Source organism: Rhinopithecus bieti, unplaced genomic scaffold (genome assembly GCF_001698545.2).
Source record: "Rhinopithecus bieti isolate Rb0 unplaced genomic scaffold, ASM169854v2 scaffold_78508, whole genome shotgun sequence".
Taxonomy (NCBI): domain Eukaryota; kingdom Metazoa; phylum Chordata; class Mammalia; order Primates; family Cercopithecidae; genus Rhinopithecus; species Rhinopithecus bieti.
Window position 1 is genome coordinate 621,203 of NW_016829854.1, and position 21,657 is coordinate 642,859.

At 49.3% G+C, this 21,657-nt stretch overlaps 2 protein-coding genes across 7 annotated transcripts in view; one reads left to right on the forward strand and one right to left on the reverse strand.

The window, feature by feature from the left end:
• Positions 1–8,104, forward strand: part of TTLL9 (tubulin tyrosine ligase like 9) — a 79,297-nt gene extending 71,193 nt beyond the window's left edge. For all 6 annotated transcript variants that reach the window (XM_017865012.1, XM_017865011.1, XM_017865014.1 and 3 more), the window contains 3 exons: positions 435–548; positions 2,086–2,210; positions 5,904–8,104. In XM_017865012.1, the coding sequence (XP_017720501.1) occupies positions 435–548; positions 2,086–2,210; positions 5,904–5,980 (316 nt within the window). In that variant the 3' untranslated portion in view covers positions 5,981–8,104. The remainder of the gene's footprint in view (positions 1–434; positions 549–2,085; positions 2,211–5,903) is intronic.
• PDRG1 (p53 and DNA damage regulated 1) lies at positions 8,097–16,145 on the reverse strand. Its single transcript, XM_017865026.1, has 5 exons — positions 15,916–16,145; positions 13,977–14,052; positions 12,194–12,268; positions 9,875–9,955; positions 8,097–9,024 (listed from the first exon to the last, which is right to left on the reverse strand). Exons 1-5 carry the CDS (start codon positions 16,081–16,083, stop codon positions 8,942–8,944), a joined length of 483 nt encoding a protein of 160 aa, XP_017720515.1. The 5' UTR covers positions 16,084–16,145; the 3' UTR covers positions 8,097–8,941.
• Between the last annotated feature and the right edge of the window lie 5,512 nt (positions 16,146–21,657).

The following is a 21,657-nucleotide window of genomic DNA, read 5'->3' on the forward strand; positions in this document are numbered from 1 at the left end:
GCGGGCACCTGTAATCCCAGCTATTCGGGAAGCTGAGGCAGGAGAATCACTTGAACCTGGGAGGCAGAGGTCGCAGTGAGCTGAGATCATGCCATTGTTCCAGCCTGGGCGACAAGAGCAAAACTCCCTCTCCAAAAAAAAAAAAAAAAAAAAAAAGGTGGGGAGGAGCTGGGCACAGTGGCTCCTATCTGTAATCCCAGTACTTTGGGAGGCTGAGGCAGGAGGATCACTTGAGGCCAGGAGTTTGAGACTAGCCTGGGCAACCTAGCAAGACCCTATCTCTATAAAAATAATTTTAAAAAATAGAAAGGTAGAGGGAGTAGCCTGGATTGAATTAAGGGTGGGGTCCATACATCCATCTAGCCTCTCAGTGAAATCCTAGGGGCTCCAGGGACCGAGTAACCGTAAGACTCTCTACTCCCCTTCTTCCCCAGGTGGCTCCTGGAGGTCAATGCGTCCCCGTCACTGACAGCCAGCAGCCAGGAAGACTATGAGCTCAAGACCTGCCTCCTGGAAGACACCCTGCATGTCGTGGACATGGAAGGAAGGTGAGGGAGGGCAGCCTTGATCACATGTCCTTGTACATGACAACTTAGGCTCCCACCAAGAAAGAGGGGAAGCTTAGAACCTTGGGGCCTGAGTGGCCCTCAGCAATGGCTTTGGCCTGCCCTACCACTTTGTAGATGGAGAAGCTGAGATGTCCACAGAGGGTGGGGTCCTGACCCAAGGACTTGACCTCTCCAGGGCAGAGCAGGGCCAACTACAGCTTTCTGAGACAGTCCAGCAGGACTTCCTCGAAACCTTCTGACTGTGAGGCTTTGGACTAGTCACATCACCTTTCTGAGCCTCAGCTTCCTCATCTGTAAAATAGAAAATGCCATGTCTACCTCTCAGAGTTGTTAGATTAATTTACAACGATAATTTACTATCTAGTGCCTAGCTAACAGTAAGTGCTGAGTACAAAGCTATTGCTATAAAAATGTGCAATGGCAGAAAAAAAACCCAGAGCTACTTTTAGGAATGGGTGAATGGGTGAATCCAGGTGCTCAATGTTGGCTAGTCTGTTCCCCTCCCCTCCCCTCCATCTCCATCCCTTCTCTTTCCTCTGTATTAGCTTTACCCCAATTATTCCAGCAGAAGTTTGAGGACTGATTCTCCTTGCTGGGAACTGGGACACGTGGCCATTCCTAAACCACTCATTGTGACTCTGCTTGACCAAGCATAGTTCTTGTGCCTACCTCCTCGGGAGTGGGGTCAACCCCATGTGAGCCATGGGGTGAGGGAGGGAGAAGTGGTTCTCAAAGCAAAACCCAAGGTACTCTTGGACTGAAAGAAGGTGAAATGGATGCTGAGCAGGCAGAAACCTCAGGTATCCACTATTCCTACCATCACCTATTCATTCAACAAACTTTTGAGCCCTGCTCTGTACCAGGCCCTGTGCCATATCCTGTGGACACAGTAAGGAACACGACAGAACTAGTCCCTGCCTTTATGGAGTTTAAGGTCTGAGGAGGAAAGGAGACTTTAAACCACAAATCACAAATAGAGGCACGTGGCCGGGCGCGGTGGCTCACGCCTGTAATCCCAGCACTTTGGGAGGCCGAGGCGGGTAGATCATTTGAGGTCAGGAGTTTGAGACCATCCTGGCCGACACGGTGAAACCCCATGTCTACTAAAAATACAAAAATTAGCTGGGTGTGGTGGTGTGCACCTGTAGTCCCAGCTACTTGGAAGGCTGAGTCAGAAGAATCGCTTGAACCTGGAGGCAGAAGTTGCAGTGAGCCAAGATCGTGCCATTGCACTCCAGCCTGGGTGACAGAGACTCCGTCTCAAAACAAAACAAAACAACAACAAAAACAAATAGGGGCACATTATCAAGAGCAAGGAGCCTTGGGAGAAAAATGGGGAACAACCCCTCAGAGACCTACATAGGTACCTGGGAAATAGTCAATGAATGGTTGGGAAAAAAGGACTTCTGAGGGACGGACATCAGTCGGGCTCAGGGAGGGATCAGGGACCTTACTTGGGTCTTAGGGCCCCGCCAGGTGCACCTTCATTAACCCTGTGTGTCTCCTTCCTGTCCAGGCTCACAGGAAGGGAGAAGCGAGTCGGGGGCTTTGACCTCATGTGGAATGATGGCCCTGTTAGCAGAGAGGAGGGGGTTCCTGACCTGTCGGGAATGGGAAACTTTGTGACCAACACACACCTCGGTATGTAGGGCCAGGTGGAGTGGGCACAAGGGATGGGTCATGGGAGGTACCAGGTAGTCTAGGAGGCAGGTTGGGATAGTGGTTAGATTGTTTGAATTCAATCTGCAACTTACCAGCTGTGTGCCCTGGGCAAGGGACTTAACCTCTGTTCCTCATTTTAAAATTTGGTTTCTAAAAAGTGAAAACTTCCCCTGATTATAAAAAAAGGATTCACACTCATTGTAGAATATTTGAAAACTAAAGAAAGAAATAAAAAAACATCCAGACATAACCATCTTTAACAATCTGGTGTATTTCCTTCCAGTTCTTAAAAAATGCATATATTCATACTTTTTCTTTTACAAAATTGGCATTGGGCTAGAGTTTCTAATCCCACTTTTTCCCGTGGCATTTTCCATTCAAGCATATTAAGAGCCTCCCTCTTGAATGCACTTTTTGGTCCAGTCTGGATGAAATCTTTTACATACATTATCTCATTTCATCTTTAAGCAGTTTTTATTGTCATTTTACAAATGAGGAAATGATATCCAGGTGCTATGTAACTTGCTGAATGAAGGTTTTGGTCATAAGTGGTGAGCCAGGACTCAAACTCCCATCTGCCTGGCTCCAACACCTGAGTGCTTGACCGTTAGACTCTCCTGCCTCTTGGCAGAGTTTAAAAAAATTACCGTATGGCTGCAAAGTATTTCAGTTTGTACATATGCCAAAATTTACTAAACCAATTTCTTATAATTGGACATTTGGCACAATTGCATTTTATATTTTTTAACTTTTATAAATAATACCATGATGAACACCCTTTCACATTAAGCTCGGCTGAAATTCTGGCCATTTCCTGAGGACCAATTACTAGAAGCAGAATTATTGGGCCAAAGGGATGGGATTATTACAACCAAATTGCTTTCCAGAAAGATTATACGAATTTGCCAGATTTGAATTTTTAGGAAAAAAAAAAAAATCTGTGCCAACTGGCGAGGTAAAACATACTGACTCATTGTTGTTTTATGTGCATTCCGTTGATTACTGGTGAGGTTTCCGTTTTGTAAATTTGCATTTCTTCTTTTGTAAGCTCTCTATACTCTTTATCCATTTTTCTAGGGGTTGTTTAGTTTTCTAAATGTATAACGCTTCAGATGACTATATAACCCTGTCCAAGCTTAATTTAATACGCATACAATCACCTGGAAATCTTGTTAAACTGTAGATTGTGACTCCATAGGTCTAGGGTGGGGCCTAAGATTGTATTTCTAACAAGCTCCTGGGTAATGCTCTATGGATTAACCATTGCTGTGTAACAAGCCCTCCCAAAACCTAGCAGCTTAAAGCAACTGTTTTATTTGCTCATGCTTCCTCAGGTCTCTCCTGGGGTCACTCATAGGGCTGCAGGCACCTGGCAGATTTACTGAGACTTGATGGCTACCACAGCCTCATTCATAGGTGTGTGGGTTGATACTGGCTGTCAGTTGGGCCTCTCTTTCCATGTGGCCACTCGTCTTCCAATAGTCTGGCCCTGGCTTCTTCATGTGGTAGACTCGGGGTTCCAAGAGGGTGAGAAAAGACACTGCACAGGCTCTTGTGGCCCAGACTCAGAAGTCCCATAAAGTCATTCTGCTACAATCAAAGCATGTGTTAGTCTAACCTAGTCACTGGGTAAGAAAATAGACCCCACCTCGCCGGGCGCAGTGGCTCATGCCTGTAATCCCAACATTTTGGGAGGCCGAGGCAGGCGTATCATGAGGTCAGGAGATCGAAACCATCCTGGCTAACACGGTGAAACCCCGTCTCTACTAAAAATACAAAAAAAATTAGCCAGGCGTAGTGGCGGGTGCCTGTAGTCCCAGATACTCGGGAGGCTGAGGCAGGAGGATGCCGTGAACCCAGGAGGCAGAGCTTGCAGTGAGCCGAGATCACGCCACTGCACTCCAGCCTGGGCGACACAGCGAGGCTCTGTCTCAAAAAAAAAAAAAAGAAAAGAAAATAGACCCCACCTCTTGATGAGAGGAGCAGCAGTCACCTTGCACAGAGGTGCAAGGAATGGAATTGTTGAAGCCATTTTTGCTAACAGTGTACCTCAGATATCAATGCGCTAGTTCCGGGACCCCCATTTGAGTAGCAAAGATGGAAAGTGGCGGTTCTGTACCTTGGCTGCCCATTGGAATCACCCGGGAGCTTTAAAGACTACTGATGCCTGCCAGATCAAGATATGGTTGGTGTGGGCATCAGTAGCTTTTAAAGCTCTCAGGTGTTTCCAATATGCAGCCCAAGTTGAGAGCCACTGTTTTATATTTTAATTTTTAATTTTTTTTTTGAGACAGAGTGTCGCTCTGTCACCCAGGCTGGAGTGCAGCGGTGCAATCATAGCTCACTGTAACTAACCTCAAACTCCCAGGCTCAAGCAGTCTTCCTGCCTCAGCCTCCCAAGTAGCTAGGCCTACAGGCATACACCACCACACCTGGCTAATTTTATTTTTGTGTGTGTGTTTTTTCCTGTAGAGACAAAATCTCACTATGTTGACCAGGCTGGGAGAGCCAGTGCTTTAGAAGTCTCTAGAATTATTCCTGTTTCAAGTGTTTGGGTTGATGGTGGTAAACACAAGGGTAGCTGGTTAGGGTAGGAAGAGTACTGATGAATTGTGTTAGGGAAGTGTTCAGGGACATCCAGGTGAAAGGGTCAGCAGATAACTCAAAGATGAGTCTAGAACTCCAAGAAGTTTGCACGGGACAAGAACACTTGGGAGTTATGAATGAGCCAAATAGAGTTTAAGTTAGGGCTGCATGGAACTCACTCTGGAAAACCCTGAGGATGTGCATAGTAGGCTCTCAGCTCAGTGAATGGCTGAGTGCCTAGGAAGCAGGGACAGACAGGGTTTGGGGGGATGTGGAAGATGGCAGACACCCCCAGGTCAGTACTAGTGGCCACAGAGATTCAGTCACTCAAGCAGCATTTCTGAGTGCCATCAATGTGCCTGGCATGAGATTAAATGACCATAGAGTTACCTCAAGGATCAGCTCTGAGAGCAAATAGCCAACATGTAGCACCATGAACGTCCTGGGAGAGACATCTCAGCGCTCACAGCAGGACGGCAGAAATATTTAAAAGCACGAACTGCCTGGGACTGGGGGCCACATGTACGGAAAACTCATTCCTTAGCCAGTTGTGCCTGGCACATGGGTTGGGTAAGGGAAGAAAGCTGACACTACTGGGCAGCTATGAGAAGCCAGGCACTGTGCTAGCTTTAAATGCATTTTCACTGAGCAAAGCCAGGAGGAGCGGCAGTGTGGGGTAGTGGTTAAGAGTGTAGCTCTGGCACCAGGTAGTCTGGGTTCAAATGATTTAACCTCTCTGAGCCCGTTTTCCCTTCTACACATCATTCCCGTGAAGGCCAAACAAATCCATCCACATTCAGCATCTGGAGTAGTCCCTGGCTTGAGGGAAGCTCCTAATCCTCATGTTCACTCCCTAAGGTGGGCAGTAGTATCTTGGTTTACAGATGAGAAGACTGATGCTGAAAAGGGTAAATGGCCTGCTTGAGGGCCATGGCAGTTCAGGAATGGAGCCAGGATGTAAACCACAGGCTCTGTGTGGTTGTCTGACTCCTGCTGTCCCCTCTTCCCAGCAGGGAGTGGGGGTACAGGTCCCTCCACTCCTCCCAAGCACAGGTCATGCCAGCCAACACCCCACTTCCTTTCCAGGCTGCGTCAACGATCGGAAAAAACAACTGAGGCAGCTCTTCTACTCCCTTCAAGTCCAGAAGAAAGCTTCCAGTTGATCCCCAGCTGCCAGGAGGAAATCAGCCTTAGCAGGTGCCACCCAGGCCTCCCCCGCACTCTCAGATCCCAGCACAGCACCTCAAAGCTCTCACCTCCCCACCTCAAGCCTGGCACCAGCTTTGCTGGCTTAGCAGCTACAGCTTACTACCTGAATTGGGCCCCTTGGATACCTCCAGCCCATCCCCAGGCATCTTTGTACCAGGAGACACCAATCCCTGGGACTGGGGGGTGTTTTAACCTTGACAAACTGACTTGGCAATTGGGCCCAAAGAGAACAAATACAGCAAGTTCTGCTACCCCCAAGAGATCATATCTAATAAATGAGCACAGGCCCTACTTGGAGTCACTGGGCACCAGGCCTGGTTCAGGGGATACTGTTGGCTGCAGCCAAGTCCTCCTGGCTTTGACACTTGGATGCCTCCCAAGTCAGTGCTTTTGAAAAGGTCCTTCAGGAGCAAGGGTTTGGAGGCTAAGGAACTTGTCTTTAAGCTGTGCTTACAAAGCAAGCAGTTACTAGATTGTGTTTATTGGGGGTCTGGGGAAGTACTGAGCCCTAAACACACCCTATTCTCCTTGTAATACCCTGACCCTGCATGTCGGGAACCCATGGGGCTCCCTGACCATCATCTGAAAACCACTGGGACACAGCATCCCCACTTCTCAGATGGACAAGACAGACCAGGGAGGCAGAGCTTAGTGAGGGTCTCTGCAAAGGTGCATTGATCTAAGTCAGATGGGTGACTTAAGTGCTTCTCTAGGCCCTGTGTTTGAGCTTTGGAGCTGAGCCAGAAACCAGAAAACCTTGGGCTCATGGGCAGGACAGCTTGGGAAGTTGAGTGTGAGTAAAAATCTCTGCATTTTCACATCTTACATATCTAAGCCTCCTCTTGGTTTAAGAGGGGTTGCAACAAGAGTCAGGGCTGTTGGGGTAACTGCTCCAGGGGGGATTTACTCCCTCTATCACTCCGCCTGCTTCAGAGTACTTTCTCTGGCTGCAAATGGTGGAATCTGACTGCCTAGGTTAAGCCCAAAGGGAAGACTTTTAGAAGGAAAATACTGGCAAATCCAAGAAGTGAACCAGCCGACTTTAGGAAAGCCAGAAGCCAAGCCACTCTGGACCTTCTGCCTTCAGAGCATGAGGACTTCTCCCATTCATCCTTGAGACTGAGGCAAACACAGACAGGTCCAGGCATGGGCTCCAGGTTCCCTATTTCCAGAAGGAATGCAATTGGCTCTTTTTGGCCCAGCACCCACCCTGCAAGGGAGGAAGGGGCAATTTTCCAATGGTGAAATTGTGAATCAGGCAGTCATACTGGAGAACATCTAGCAAGGTGAATTCTGCAACTCCCTACTTTATTTACATTTAAAAATAAGTAATATATTCATGTGGTTTAAAATCCAAAGTTTACCAATGGGTATAGGGTGACATCTCCTTCCCTCCCACCTCTGTGCCCCAACCCTGCAGGTGCTGTTCTGAGGGAATGACATTGTATTTGCACACACATTATTAGCTTATAAGACACCTGCCTTCCCCTTGCTTTTCTCACTTGATGTATCTTGGAGCTTGTTCCTTATTCTTGATTATAGTTGTATGGTATTGCACTATCTGGAGCTACTGATTCCTTTAACTAGTCCCCTGTGGATGGACAGTTTGTTTCCAATTCCACCTGCCTACTTCTTAAGAGATCACAGGAAAACACATAGTAATTTCCGCAAAACTCAAGAGGATTCAAAACTGTAGGTCTGGGCCAAGTTTGGCTTGGGTAAGGTAAAACACCTGTGACCCACACTCACGTTTTAAAACAGTTTCTGCATTAGTCAAAAATATTTAAAAGACAGGAGATTCAACTTCACAACCCAAATGTCTAGCTTCTCTTGAAAAAACGTAAAAACTGGCCATGACAGCCTGTGTTTCTATGTAACTATGAGCTAGAGCCGAGAAGCAGGGGGACCAGGAGAGGTGTGCCTCTGCCATGCTGCCATTTGTTGTCACCTGCCTGTCAAATCACAGGTTCATTTCAAGGCAAGAACCATGTTCATAGGTGGTATTCTAAATGGAGCGGCGTGCCCTCACTGAAGGACTAGATGGGGTAAATAAAAGACTAGTTGCTGCTATTCATTCATTCCGCTAACATTTATTGAGCCCTTAATGAACACAAGAGTTTTGACTTCATGACAGTTCATACTGGGACCTCAGACCACTGAAGGCAGACAGTAACAAGCAGTGCTGGCCAGGCCCCACTTTCAGAGGGGGCGGAAGGGCACTCGTGACACATGTCATATATGGTAAGAGGTGCACCCACTCACCCAGGCCTGGTGCAGGACTCTGCAAGGCCCTCCCGAGTAAAGAGCGGCCACAAAGTCTGCTAGGCAGCACCCACTCTTGGAATCAAGCAGGGAAAAGCACAAAATGGAGCTGGCAGGGAGGTGTGTGTGCCTGCCCCACAGATGGCTGTGGTGAGCCACAAAGCACCAAGATTCTGTTCTTCATTCAGCAACCACCCATGAGCCTCCTGGTTTATTCCAATCCCATGGCACCTGCCTGAAAACCTCTCTCCCTTCTGAGAGGAATGCTGGAATGAAACTCCACTCTGCCCCTCCCTCCCTCCTTCCTTGCTCAGGGTCCATGTGAACAGCAGGCCATTGTTGGGAAGTGCCTGTTGCAGTCATTCTTACACCCCCACAGCCACTGCCCCACACACCCACTGTACCAAGGCCCATCAATAGATCTTGTGTCCACTGAGCCCTGGTGTCCAGGTCCAGCAGCCAGACAGGCTGAAGGTTCCCTCCTGCCATCACAGAGTAGCCAAGCACTACAGACAAAGAGGTTTTCATGGCCAGATTCCTGATGCCTGTCCCCTTACAGGGCAGATCCTGTCGTTACAGATGTCAAGGTTGGAGGGTTCTGGGTCCTCCATGACCCTGGGGGGTTGCTGGTTCCCCATCTTGGTTCTTGAGTCTCATCCTTTTAAGATGACCTTGAGAGCTTTAAGCTCATCCTGGTTGAGGGGGTTCAAGTTAAAACCCTTCAGCTCCGGTTTGCCTAGGAGAGAAGATGATCCATCAGCACGTCAGGCCTCCTGTTGGCTCTGGAACCAGGCCCAGGAATGGGGCTGACGCTGCACTAATGCTGCCAAACTTGGCCTGGAGGTCTGGCAGGGATGGGCCTCCAATTCTGCAATGCACCAGATGAGGCATCACCACCACTCCTGTGTCACCAAGAACCTACAAAGTCATGACTCTGCTGTCTCAGGTTTTTCCAAGACCTGTGACCAATCTAGAGTGCTTGTGTTTATCAAGAATTTTAGGCCGGGCGCGGTGGCTCAAGCCTGTAATCCCAGCACTTTGGGAGGCCGAGACGTGCGGATCACGAGGTCAGGAGATCGAGACCATCCTGGCTAATACGGTGAAACCCCGTCTCTACTAAAAAATACAAAAAACTAGCCGGGCGACGAGGCGGGCGCCTGTAGTCCCAGCTACTCGGGAGGCTGAGACAGGAGAATGGCGTGAATCCGGGAGGCGGAGCTTGCAGTGAGCTGAGAGCCGGCCATTGCACTCCAGCCTGGGAGGCAGAGCAAGACTCCGTCTCAAAAAAAAAAAAAAAAAAGGGAGCTATCGGATCCCCATGCCATGCCCTGATGTATAACGTGAGATCACCCCAAGCGGTTCCTGAGACCTAGAAAAGAAGCTGTGACCGGACTAGGACTCCATAAATTCCCGTCCATTCTGTCCCTGGGCAGCTACAACCAACCACTGTGCACACCTCCAGGGCCACTCACAGGCTGCTCCGGCCACTGCCCACCTCTGAGGGTCGGGCTTCCCACCCCTGCCCTTCAAAGTCCATGCTGATGATTCTCTCCCCTCCTCGTCTCCAGTCCCTGCTAGGCCAATACCTTGGGCCTCAAAAAGGCGGTTGACCTTCACTTTAAGTTGCTTCCGGAGTTTTTCTATTTCTTTATCCAGATGATCCTGATCTGAAAAAATGAGGGGGGCAAGCAGAGGATGAGATTGTACCAGACAGACTTGATCCCAGGAGTGGAGATGCCAGCCTCTCCCCAGCAAGGGTGTGTAGCTTTCAGGAAGGAAAAGGAGACATCAGAGGCCAACTGAGGAAGGATTCAAGGCTAGAAGGGACATGACCTGCTCAGGACCACTCAGAGAGCCCAGGACACAGCAGTCCCGACTTCCATTACACTGGCCTTTTTTGCATTATGCAAAGTACCTTGAGGTGGTCAGTGGACCGAAAAGGCAACATCAGGACTTTAGGCCGCCCTCCCACAATGAAATTATGGAAAACTCCAATGCACAAACAAAGAAGCATCTCTAGATTCAGCCCACCCTAGATGGCTAGAAAATGGATGCCTAAGAAATTTTACAAACCCGAGTCCATCAAGGTGGGGGGGTTTTAGAAAAATAAGATTGTGTGAATATATGACGTAAACAATCAACACGCAAGCCTAATGCTCAGGCTTAACTTAATTAGCCACTGTGAACAGAAAAGGGTCTCCTAGTGTCCTGGACTGCCCCTGAGAAAAGTCAGTGTGATGACAGAGGTGGCTATCAAAGTTTGATTGACCAATCAACTGAAGTCACCCAGCCAATTCTACCTGCTCACGAGTGACATTCTGGCTAGTCTGTCTCCCCACAGACTCACTCTTTCTGATAGGGAGAAACCCTGAATGGCCAAGTCTTATAGCCTGATTCTATTTCTCATTGTGAATGAGTAACCCCAGTGTCCATGAGCTTGTTTAGCCTGTGGTGATCCCCAAGAAACCTGATGATGTCTCAGAACCCCTCTAGGTACAGTGACAAGACCACATTTGGGGACCAAAAGAGCCAACAAGATCCTCAACCCAGGCAAGGGACCCCTCTGAAAGCTTAGTCTACAGCCCACCACCAAGTGCAGTTTAATTTTATAACCATATTATTACTGTATTTTTTCAACACAACAATTGGAAACTTCTCCATGCTGGATATAGCTTTCTCTGTTAGTAGTTTTATGTAATTGGCCGGGAGCAGTGGCTCACGCCTGTAATCCCAGCACTTTGGGAGGCCGAGGCGGGTGGATCACCTGAGGTCAGGAGTTCCGAGACCAGCCTGGCCAACATAGTGAAACCCTGTCTTTACTAAAGCAACACAAAAATTAGCCGGGCATGATGGCATGCACCTATAATTCCAGCTAATCAGGAGGCTGAGGCAGGAGAATTGCTTGAACCTGGGTGGCAAGGTTGCAGTGAGCTGAGATAGCGCCATTGTACTCCAGCCTGGGTGACAGAGCAAGACTCTGTCTCAAGGAAAAAAAAAAAAAAGAAGTTTTATTTCATGAGGTATGAAGACACCCTATCTTCAGGGACTGAGGCAACCTTGCTTATCCTTTTGGCCATTTTCAAGGTTATGGAAGAAAAAATATGTGTAGCCTGTTCTTTTTCTAGCCAGTAATCCATTTGCAGCCTGACTTGCTTTAACATGCTTTCCAAAGAGCCTCCAGATTATGGTTGTGGAAAGTGAGTACACTGAGTGCCCAAGCTATGGCAGACCCTAGACGTTTACTCTCCCCAAACCTCCATATTCAACCCAGTCTCTATTGCAGGGCATGTGGAAAAGAAAAGCTCACTCTCCCGGGCTCTCTTGCAGCTATGGGTAACCATGTGACTTAGTCTGGCCAATGAGATGTTGGCAGGAAGTCCCTGAGGAGATGGCCTCACTTCCAAAATAGAAGGCAAAGCTCAATGTGGCAAAAGCCTTCTGTCTTTCCTCCAGCCTGGCATGAGGACATGAGGACTGCAATGATGAAACAACAACCAGGAGAATATGCTAAGGTACCACTGCTGGGCAGCTATGCCAGGCCTGGACTACACACCTCTGGACAATTTCTTATGCAAGAGTAAAAGAAGCATATTTCCTTAAGCCTCAATTTGTTTGGTTTTGTTAGTTGCAGCCCAACTGATTCCTCAATAGTAAGAAAGCACTATACTAGGCACACATACTGTTTTACCTCAACTTCACAGCTGTGCTACATAGACACATTCCCCTCTTAGACATGAGGAAATAACCCACAGTGGCAGAGGTGGAATTGAAACCTACAGCAGTCTGAACCCTGTGACAGAGCTGCCTCTCCTCCAGCTACCTGAAGCCTGACTCCCTGTTCTGGGTTAAGACCAAAGCTGGTGGAAGAGGCAGCACATCCCTGACCCATCCCCAGGAGGCCTTACCTTTTTCAATCATTTCCTTTGTCTCAGGGTGAGGCATCTTGATAAACATGTTCCCAAAGCAAACCATCACATCTTCTGAAAGAGCAAATGGTAATTCCTTCAACAATTTTTTTTTTTGAGTACCTATTATCTGCCAGGCATTGTTTTAGATACAGACAACACAGCAGAACAAGACAAAATTCCTGCCCTCTTGGAGCTTATGTTATAGTGGAAGAGAGAGAATAAACAAAGACATGATTTTTCAGACCTTGATTAAAAGTTGTAGAGAAAAATAAAGCAGGCTAAGATGGCTAGGCAATGCCAGAGGAGGACCTTGTTACTCATACCAGGTAGTCCAAGAAAGCCTTACTGATTATATGATATCTACATAGAGACCCAAGGAAAGTGAGAGTGGGAGCACTGCAGACATCTGGGGAAACAGTGAGCCAAACAAAGGAAACAGGAACAGCAAAGATCAGTAGTGTGCTTGGGGTGTTCAGAACAGCAAGGGGCCGGGCGCAGTGGCTCATGCCTGTAATCCCAGCACTTTGGGAGGCCAAGGCAGGTGGATCACTTGAGGCCAGGAGCTTGAGACCGGCCTGGCCAACATGGCGAAACCCTGTATCTATTAAAAATACAAAAATTAGCTGGGTGTGGTGGCGCATGCCTGTAATCTCAGCTACTCAGGAGGCTGAGGCACGAGAATCACTTGAACCTGGGAGACAGAGGTTACAGTGAGCCGAGATCACGCCACTGCACTCCAGCCTGGGTGACACAGCAAGGCTCTGTCTCCATATAAATAAATAAAATAACAGCAAGGAGACCAGTGTGGATGGAGTCATGGGGGGCAGGGAGGGGCAGAGATGATATTGGCACACTCATGGATTCATGGGGGCTGGATTACTCAGTCTTGCAGGACCTCTGGATTTTACTCAGATGAGATGAGAAGCAACTGGAAGATTCTGCACATTCTAGTGCACTTTCAACAAAATGTAAACTTCCTCCCTTATCCCCCAAGACCTTTCATTATGGCCTGGTCTCTGCCCCTCTCTCCAGCCATACTTACTCCCCATCTGCTTCCTCTACCACAGCCACTCAGCCTCATCTAAAGGGTTCCCATTCTTCTGGATATATATTCTCAACACCCACCCCAAGTCCAATTCCATCTCTGGCTTTCTTACAACTTTTTTTTTTTTTTGAGATGCAGTCTTGCTCTGTCGCCCAGGCTGGAGTGCAGTGGCCAGACCTCAGCTCACTGCAAGCTCCGCCTCCCGGGTTCACGCCATTCTCCTGCCTCAGCCTCCCGAGTGGCTGGGACTACAGGCGCCTGCCACCTTGCTCGGCTAGTTTTTTGTATTTTTTTTAGTAGAGACGGGGTTTCACCATGTTAGCCAGGATGGTCTCGATCTCCTGACCTCGTGATCCACCCGTCTCGACCTCCCAAAGTGCTGGGATTACATCTTACAACTTTTAATTACACATTTTAGGATGTTTTCCTCATCTGTAAAGCACAAGGGCAGGAACCATCAGTTTCATACACCCCCAACACTCTCTCAGTGTCTGCCATTGTCGCTAAGCCAGGAGCTAACGACCAGTCACTGAAGTGAGCAGGCAAAATCCTGAACCACAGTCTGTGCCGGAACTGCAAAACTTGCTCCCCCATCTCCTCAGACTGTGTCAATTTCCCACAAGGCTGAGTTACACAGCTGTGACCTCCTGCCTGATCTCTATCAGGGACAAGGTAAAGGCCTGAAAGGAAAATGGAACAGGCCTCCAGGGCTGCACTGAGAAAATTTCAACTTACCAGAGAGGCTGAGATCCTTCTGCAGGGCCCTAAGGCCCTCTCGATTCTGATTCCTTTTAGTGTCCAGGTCCACAATCTGAAAACCACAGGGACAGGAGGGAACTCAGCTATCTCTTGCCCCAAGCTGTCACCTCTTGACAGACAACGGCTGCAGAGACAATGAATTATTCCTGGTTACATCCAATGTCCTGCCTAAAATGGATTGATGTGTGAATGTTTTCTTCTCTCACTCAGCTTCCTGGTCTGAAAGACAATGCTGTGTGCAGCTGCCCTCTGCCCAGAGAAGATGCTGGGAAAACATGTTCTGACTAAACGGGAAATTCTGCATTATCCACTCGAACTTTAGGGCATATCAGAATCACCAGGGGAGTGGAAACCCTTCCCCCACACACTGTGATTAAGCAGGCCTAATGTTTATTTTTGGACAAACTTCTCCAGCTGATTCTGAACTAGTATCAGAGAAACCCAACAGTACTAGATTAGAACAGCAGGATTGGAGGCACTGAGACAGTGGTAACAACACAATAGCTACTAAGGAAGTGAAGCAGTAGTACAGTATACTGCACGAGAGTGCCGGTTCTGGAGCTGGAATACCCAAGTTCGAATCCTTCTGTCTGCCTCAAGCTTTGTAATTTCACCTTCCTATTTACTCCTCCGCAAAATGGAGCTACAAACAGTACCTACCTCACAGGTTATTGAGCCAGCAATTAAATGACTTAACAGTACCTGGCACATAGTAAGTAGCTGATAAACTTTATTTATTTGTTTATTTTTACTTTATTTTATTTTTTATTTTTTTTGAGACGGAGTCTCCCTCTGTTGTCCAGGCTGGAGTGCGGTGGCGCAATCTCGGCTCACTGAAAGCTCCACCTCCCGGGTTCATGCCATTCTCCTGTCTCAGCCTCCCGAGTAGCTGGGACTACAGGCGCCCGCCACCACGTCCGGCTTATTTTTTGTATTGTTAGTAGAGCCAGGGTTTCACCATGTTAGCAAGGATGGTCTCGATCTCCTGACTTCGTGATCTGCCCGTCTCAGCCTTTCAAAGTGCTGGGATTACAGGCGTGAGCCACCGCGCCAGGCCTGCTGATAAACTTTAACTGCTCTTATTATTCTCATCCAGCACACCCTGATCCAGTATTTAAGTTGACAGATTCTTGCCCAAGTTTTCCCCTTCTCAGTAAATACCTGATCCTTCTAACTGGAGATGAGAGGGAGTCACGACTCCCGCGGCTCCCTCACCCCTTTACACAGACACTATCACAGCCTACTGAGTCTGTCTCCAAAATACATTTCTGACCCCTTCACTTCTCTCCACCACCACTACCTAGTCCAAATCCATCTCTGGTCTGGACCATAGCAATGGCCCCTCACCCATCTCCCTGCCTCCACCCTTGCCCGCCTATATTCTGTATTCCACACAGCAGCGGGGGATCCTTTTAAAACCTAAATCCAATTACGTCACCCTCCTTCCCCAAGGAACTCCCTTCTAAAACTTGGCACTTAAATTAGAGCCTGACCCAAACCCCCTACAAGGCACCCCATAAACAGGGCGCCACCTTCCCCAGGTCCCCACCCCTCCCGGTCACAAGGCCCCTCAGGCCTCTTTTCGGTTCCAGCTCTCCCCTGAGGGCCTTTAGAGGGCGGTGCCCCCAGATCAACCATGGGGCCGGGAAGTGCATTTTGAAACAGGTGCTCAGGAAAACCGCCCAGAGCATGATGGGTCGAGATCCAGAGAGCATGGCAAGGGGCAGAGAAAAGATGAAGAGCGAGGAATGACCAGTACAGCGCAGGCGCTCGCGTAGTAGCGGCCGAATATTTATCGGCCCACGTCTGTCGCCTCGCAGCCGTTAACCGCCTGTCCGGGTCAACTCTCCGCGACCCCGCGGGCTTTCCGACGGCGCCGGCCGCCAGGCCCCAGCGCCGCGGACGGGCCTCTCACCTGCCGCTTGTCCGCCAGCACCTCCTCGGCGAGCTCCTCCACCTCCACCAGGTACCGCAGCACTCGCTCCGCCTCGGGCGATAGCATACCACCAACTCCTCCTGGGGCTCTCGCGCGACCCTGGTCGGAGGGGGGGGGGGGGTCTTCGTTTCGACTCCCGCTGCGCATGCGCCGCTCTCAAGGGGCTTCCGGCGCGCCTGCGCAGTTAAAAGAACGGTGGTGCGCAGGCTCCAACGCTCGTGCGCCAGCCGGCTGCGAGAGGCGGGGCCTAGCATTGGGGGCGGGGCTGGAGCGCCCTCTGCAGGCTCAGAGAGTTCAGTCCGTGAGTTGTCTCTGACTCCCTCGGTTCATACTTCTTGAGCGCTTACCATGTGCCAAGCAGTTTTAGGTGCTTAGGATGCAGCAGTGAACACAACAAAATCCCTGCCGTCATGGAACTTCATTCCAGTGGGAAACACCGACAATTAATGGCAGGTAGTGATAAGGACCTGGGAAATATGATTCTTCCCCTGGCTAAGAAACACCAAGAAGGCCCATGTGGCAGTGTGACTTATGTTTAATCTCTGACACTTTCAGTTTCTAATTTATAAAAAGGGGATGAATAAAAATCCGCCTCAGTGTCTCTCCACAGGATCGGAAGGAAGTAGGAATCGGCTGGGCGCAGTGGCTCATGCCTGTAATCCCACTTTGGAAAGCCAAAGCCCGGGGGAATCACTTGAGCCCAGGAGTTACAGATCAGCTTGGGCAGCAGAGTAAAACCTCCGTTTCCACTAAAAATTAAAAATAAAATAAAAAAAATTAGCTGGGTGCGGTGGGGCGCGCCTGTTGGTCCCAGCTACTCAGGAGGCTGAGGTGGGAGGAGCACTTGCAGCTGGGGAATGGAGGCTGCAGTGAGCTCTGATGGCACCACTGCACTCCAGCAGTAATCACTGTATCACTTTTAATTCCATTTAGCCAGAGTTCATTGTTGGACCCAATGCCCAGAGTAACTGGCCTATACATAAGGAACAGACTTGAAAACTATGGGCAGTAAGCAATGAAATGGTAGCTCAGAAAAGCAAACGGGTGTGGGTTGTAGGATTGGTAGGACTTCCCAGAGGAGGCAGGCAGATGGAAAATGGTTACCATCAGAACCAGAGAGTTCCCACGAGGTCTTCATGCCCAAACTCCTCATTGGATAGCTGGAAAAAAACAGAACTCAGAGAGAGGTAAGGCTTTGAAAAGAAGGTGGGGGGTGAGCCATGTGGATGCCTAGGAGAAGAGTGTTCCAGGCAGAGGGAACAGCCAGTGTATGTGGAACAGAATGGGCAGGGGGAAGTAGGCAGGAGGTCAGAGGGGAAGGAGGCATTGAGCCCACAGGGCTGTAAAAGGCTCTGGGAAAGGACTTTGAAAGTCTGAAGAGCAGAACTGGTATTATCACTCTGATCTTTTGCCTCTCTGATTCCAGCTTCTTATTCTCTCCTTTTGACCTCTCGTAACCCTTCACACCCTTTGCCTTACTTGAGTGTCAAAGCAACCTTTGTATGGATGGGATTATTACCGCCCCATTTCACAGCTGCAGACTGAGGCCAGGAGAAAGGCAGTGCCTCATCACACAGCAAGCCAGGAGTGCCTGGTGTCCATGCCATTTCTGGACCCTGAAAAAGCGCTCCCCCAAAATTGTGGCCCCAGAAGCCCCAGCAGCACCTCTGTGTTGCCTAGCCTTTGGCTGCCTTCAACTACCAGAGGCAGAGCTAATTTTTCCTTCAGCCACCTGGTGTGGGGAAGGAGGGAGATTCATTAAGGATTCCTCACTGAGGGTGAATTTGTCGCCAAACCCAGGATGTTTTGTATAAACACCTTCTGGTTCAGAAATGCAGACACAGGCCCTGAGAAGGAAAGGGGAATGTTTGCCAAAGCAGAAATGGGGCTCACCAGGCATCCCTCGGCCTGGACCCCAGAACTGCGTCTCCTCTACCTCAGGACCCACAGAGGGCTGGACCAGGTTGACCCTTGACCCCTACCAGATGGGCCTGGATGGGGACAGGCTGAGAGAGGCTCCCAGATTAGCAGCTTCTTGGTGGTGACTGGCCCTTAGAGGCCACCCCTGGCCACTGGAAATGTTGGGGAGGGGAATCATAGTCATTTCCAAGACTTTGAAATGGTCAGACCCAGAAAGACTCTCGGAGAGCATTTCAGTTTCAGAACCATTTATTTCACAATTATTTATTGACTTCCCAGGCCCTGTGATAGGGATTCTGCCATGAGCAAAACTGGACATGGTCCCTGCCCTCAGGAATTCCCAGTCTGGTGAGAGAAACAAACAATCAACATACAAACAAGTAAATGTATGTCAGGTGGTGAAAAGTGCTACCAGAAACCGCAGCCTGATGTGGGGGCTCACACCTGTAATCCCAACACATTGGGAGGCCAAAGTGGAGCATCACTTGAAACCAAGAGTTCGAGACCAGCCTGGGCAATATAGCAAGACCTCCATCTCTACCAAAAAATAAAAATAAAAAAATTAGCCAGATGTAGTGGTGTGCAGCTGTTGTCTCAGCTACTCAGGAGGCTGAGGTGGGAGGATCAGTTGAGCACAGGACTTCAAAGCTGCAGTGAGCTACAATCGTGCCACTGTACCCCAGCCTGGGTGACAGAGTGAGACCCTTTCTCTAAAAAAGAAAAGAAAAGGAAAGAGAGAGAGAGAGAGAAAGAGAAAGAGAAAGAAAGGAAGGAAGGAAGGAAGGAAGGAAGGAAGGAAGGAAGGAAGGAAGGAAGGAAGGAAGGAAAGAAAAGAAAAGAAAAAAGAAAAAAGGAAGGAAGGAAGGAAGGAAAGGGAAAGAAAGGAGGGAGAGGGAGGGAAGGAAGAAAGGAAGGAAGGAAGGAGAGAAAGAAAAGATAGCACAGGACAAGGTGGAGAGGGAATAATGGAGGGGCTATTTGAGATAAGATGGTCAGAGAGGGTGTCTCTGAGGAGATGGCATTTGAACAAAAGTGTGGAGGAGATGAGGGGGTGAGCCTTGTGGATATCTAGGGGAAGAGCGTTCCAGGCAGAGGGAACAGCCAGTGTATTTGAATAAAATTAGTGAGGAGGGGGAGGGTAGGACAGAGAGGAGAAGGAGACATTGAGCACACAGGGCTGTAGAAGGCGCTGGCAGAGCCCCACCCAAAATCCACTAGGGCCTCCCCAGAGGTCATCTGCAGACACTGCTGCATATGCCTGTGGCTTCCTGCTTCTCTCTGCTCATGGATGCCGGTTGAGAGGGGAATGCAGTGAATTAATATCCACGAGTGTGAACTCCTACCGAGAAAAGAGAGGCGTTAGTGACTGCATACTTTAGCTTCTTTGCCCCTCTGTGGGAGACCTAAGAGGAGGCTGCTATAATCATCCGGGCAGGAGAGGGTGGCCACTGCACCAGGAGACAGCAGTGAGGGTGGTGACTAGTGGTGGGATTCTCAGGGCCTTTGTACATACTCCCCCATCGGTCTAGATTAATTTTCTCCCATGCCTTTATTCATGTGTAACTATTCCATATCCCCCACTGCTCAGCTTGGGGTTACCTCCTCCTGAGGGTCGAGTCCTCTCTGGGCCCCCACAGTTTCTTGGACTTCCCTCATCTCTGCACTTCCCATACCACCTTTGTTCTCTAAACACCTCGCTTTGTAGTCGTGAGCTCCCCAGGGCAGAGACCTTGTCTGTCTTGTTCATTGGAAAAGTGTCCCCCTCTCTGGGTCATCAACTACCTCCCTGCTGCTGCTCACACATGCCAGGCATGGTCCTGCCTCAGGGTCTTTCTGTTTTTTTTTTTGAGACGGAGTCTCGCTCTGTCGCCCAGGCTGGAGTGCAGTGGCCAGATCTCAGCTCACTGCAAGCTCCGCCTCCCAGGTTTACGCCATTCTCCTGCCTCAGCCTCCTGAGTAACTGAGACTACAGGCGCCCACCACCTGGCCCGGCTAGTTTTTTGTATTTTTCAGTAGAGACGGGGTTTCACGGTGTTAGCCAGGATGGTCTCGATCTCCTGACCTCGTGATCCGCCCGTCTCGGCCTCCCAAAGTGCTGGGATTGCAGGCTTGAGCCACCGTGCCCGGCCTGCCTCAGGGTCTTTCGAATGGCTGCTCCCTCCACCTGCATTTTTCCCTGATGTCTACATGGTTCCTTCCCTCACCTCCTACTAGTGTTTTCTTTTTCTTTTCCTTTTTTTTTTTTTTTTTTTTTGAGATGGAGTCTCACTCTGTTACCCAGGCTGGAGTGCAGTGGCACAATCTCTGCTCACTTCAACCTCCACCTCCTGGGTTCAAGTGATTCTCCTGCCTCAGCCTTCCAAATAGCTGGGATTACAGGCGTGTGCCACCATGCTCAGTTAATTTTTGTATTTTTTTAGTAAAGACAGGGGTCTCACCATGTTGGCCAGGCTGGTCTCAAACTCCTGACCTCAGGTGATTCGCTTACCTCGGCCTCCCGAAGTGCTGAGATTACAGGCATGAGCCACCGCGGCTGGCCCAGTCTTTTCTTAAATGACATCTTCTCAATGGAGCCTGCCCTGACCACCATGTTTAAAATGCAACTTCTGCCCCTCCTGCTGCTCCTGATCAACTTCCTCTGCTCTAGTTTTTCTTTTTCTTTCTTTTCATTATAACTTTTGTCACCTCCCAGCTTGCCATATAATTTACTTATGGTTGTTGTTAATCTCCCTCTGCTAGAACAGAGGCTCCTTGAGGGCAGGGATCTTTCATTTATTTCTTCATTGATGTCTCCCAAATATCTAGAACAGTGCCTGGCTCCCACAGTAGGTGCTTGATAAACAATTTTGAATGAATGAATGAATGAATGAATGAGGAGAAGAGTCAGAATTCTACTTAAGGCAGATTCTCTCTGAGGCCAGACTCTTAAAGGTGAGGCCTGGGATCGTGCCTTATCCACTAAAGTAAGGGGACTGGTTTGTTCTCAGATCCTGAGAAGCTTTTGGAGGGTGCTGAGCAGGCACAGATATGATTGGGTTTACCTTGTGAAAGCCCCGTGTGGCTCTGGTGATATGATGGGTGAAGAGGGGCAAGTGTGGTACATTGCTCTGAGATATGTGTGTATGTGTTGAGGGTGTGGGAGGGTGAAAATGGGGGCTTGGGGAAGTGACAGGGCTGGAGCTGCACTGAGAGAGCAGTGAGAGGAATCCTTTTAATGTCCAGATTCTCCAAGCAACCTGGGTGGCTGCCCTACCAGCTCTGGCTGGGCCTCCCAGCTGCTGACAACATGCTCCTGTCCTGCAGATGGGCTGTGTACTTGCTTGGGTGGTCCCCAGCTCCTCCCTCCATTTCCTTTGCACCCCTGTGGGCTTGGCGGGTGGAAGAGACGCTTCCACCCTGTCTCCTCCCCGACCCGGAGAATAATCCCTTACATTCATGTGATTCTCCTCGCGCCCTCACTTCATCCTCCCACATCCCTGGGTAACACAAAAATCTGAATCCCATTGGGCAGATGAGGACATTGAGGTCAGGAAAGGGGATGGGACCCTCCCAAGGTCATGCAGCCAGATGGGGACACCAGGTGGGGACATGTCTCCCAGCTCCCCACGCCTCCATTTTCACCAGGCAACAGATGGCCCATGGCTTGACTTGAAAAATCTTAAGTGATCCCAAAGAGAGTGCAAGCCCAGAACATTCCAGCCCTCCTTGAGCTGGTTTTTACTACTACCTTTTAATACCAAATTCATTCATTTTAATTTCTATAAATGGATTCTTCTTATGGAAACAAAAAACATTACAGAG

Bases quoted from the DNA above. Each gene is read 5' to 3' on its own strand.
- PDRG1 (XM_017865026.1), bottom strand. From the start codon at position 16,083: ATGCGCAGCGGGAGTCGAAACGAAGACCCCCCCCCCCCCTCCGACCAG. The intron at 14,053-15,915 runs GTGAGAGGCCCG...TGTGGTTTTCAG, and splicing joins TGCTGGCGGACAAGCGGCAG to ATTGTGGACCTGGACACTAA. The intron at 9,956-12,193 runs GTAAGGCCTCCT...TCATTTTTTCAG, and splicing joins AAAGGAAATGATTGAAAAAG to ATCAGGATCATCTGGATAAA.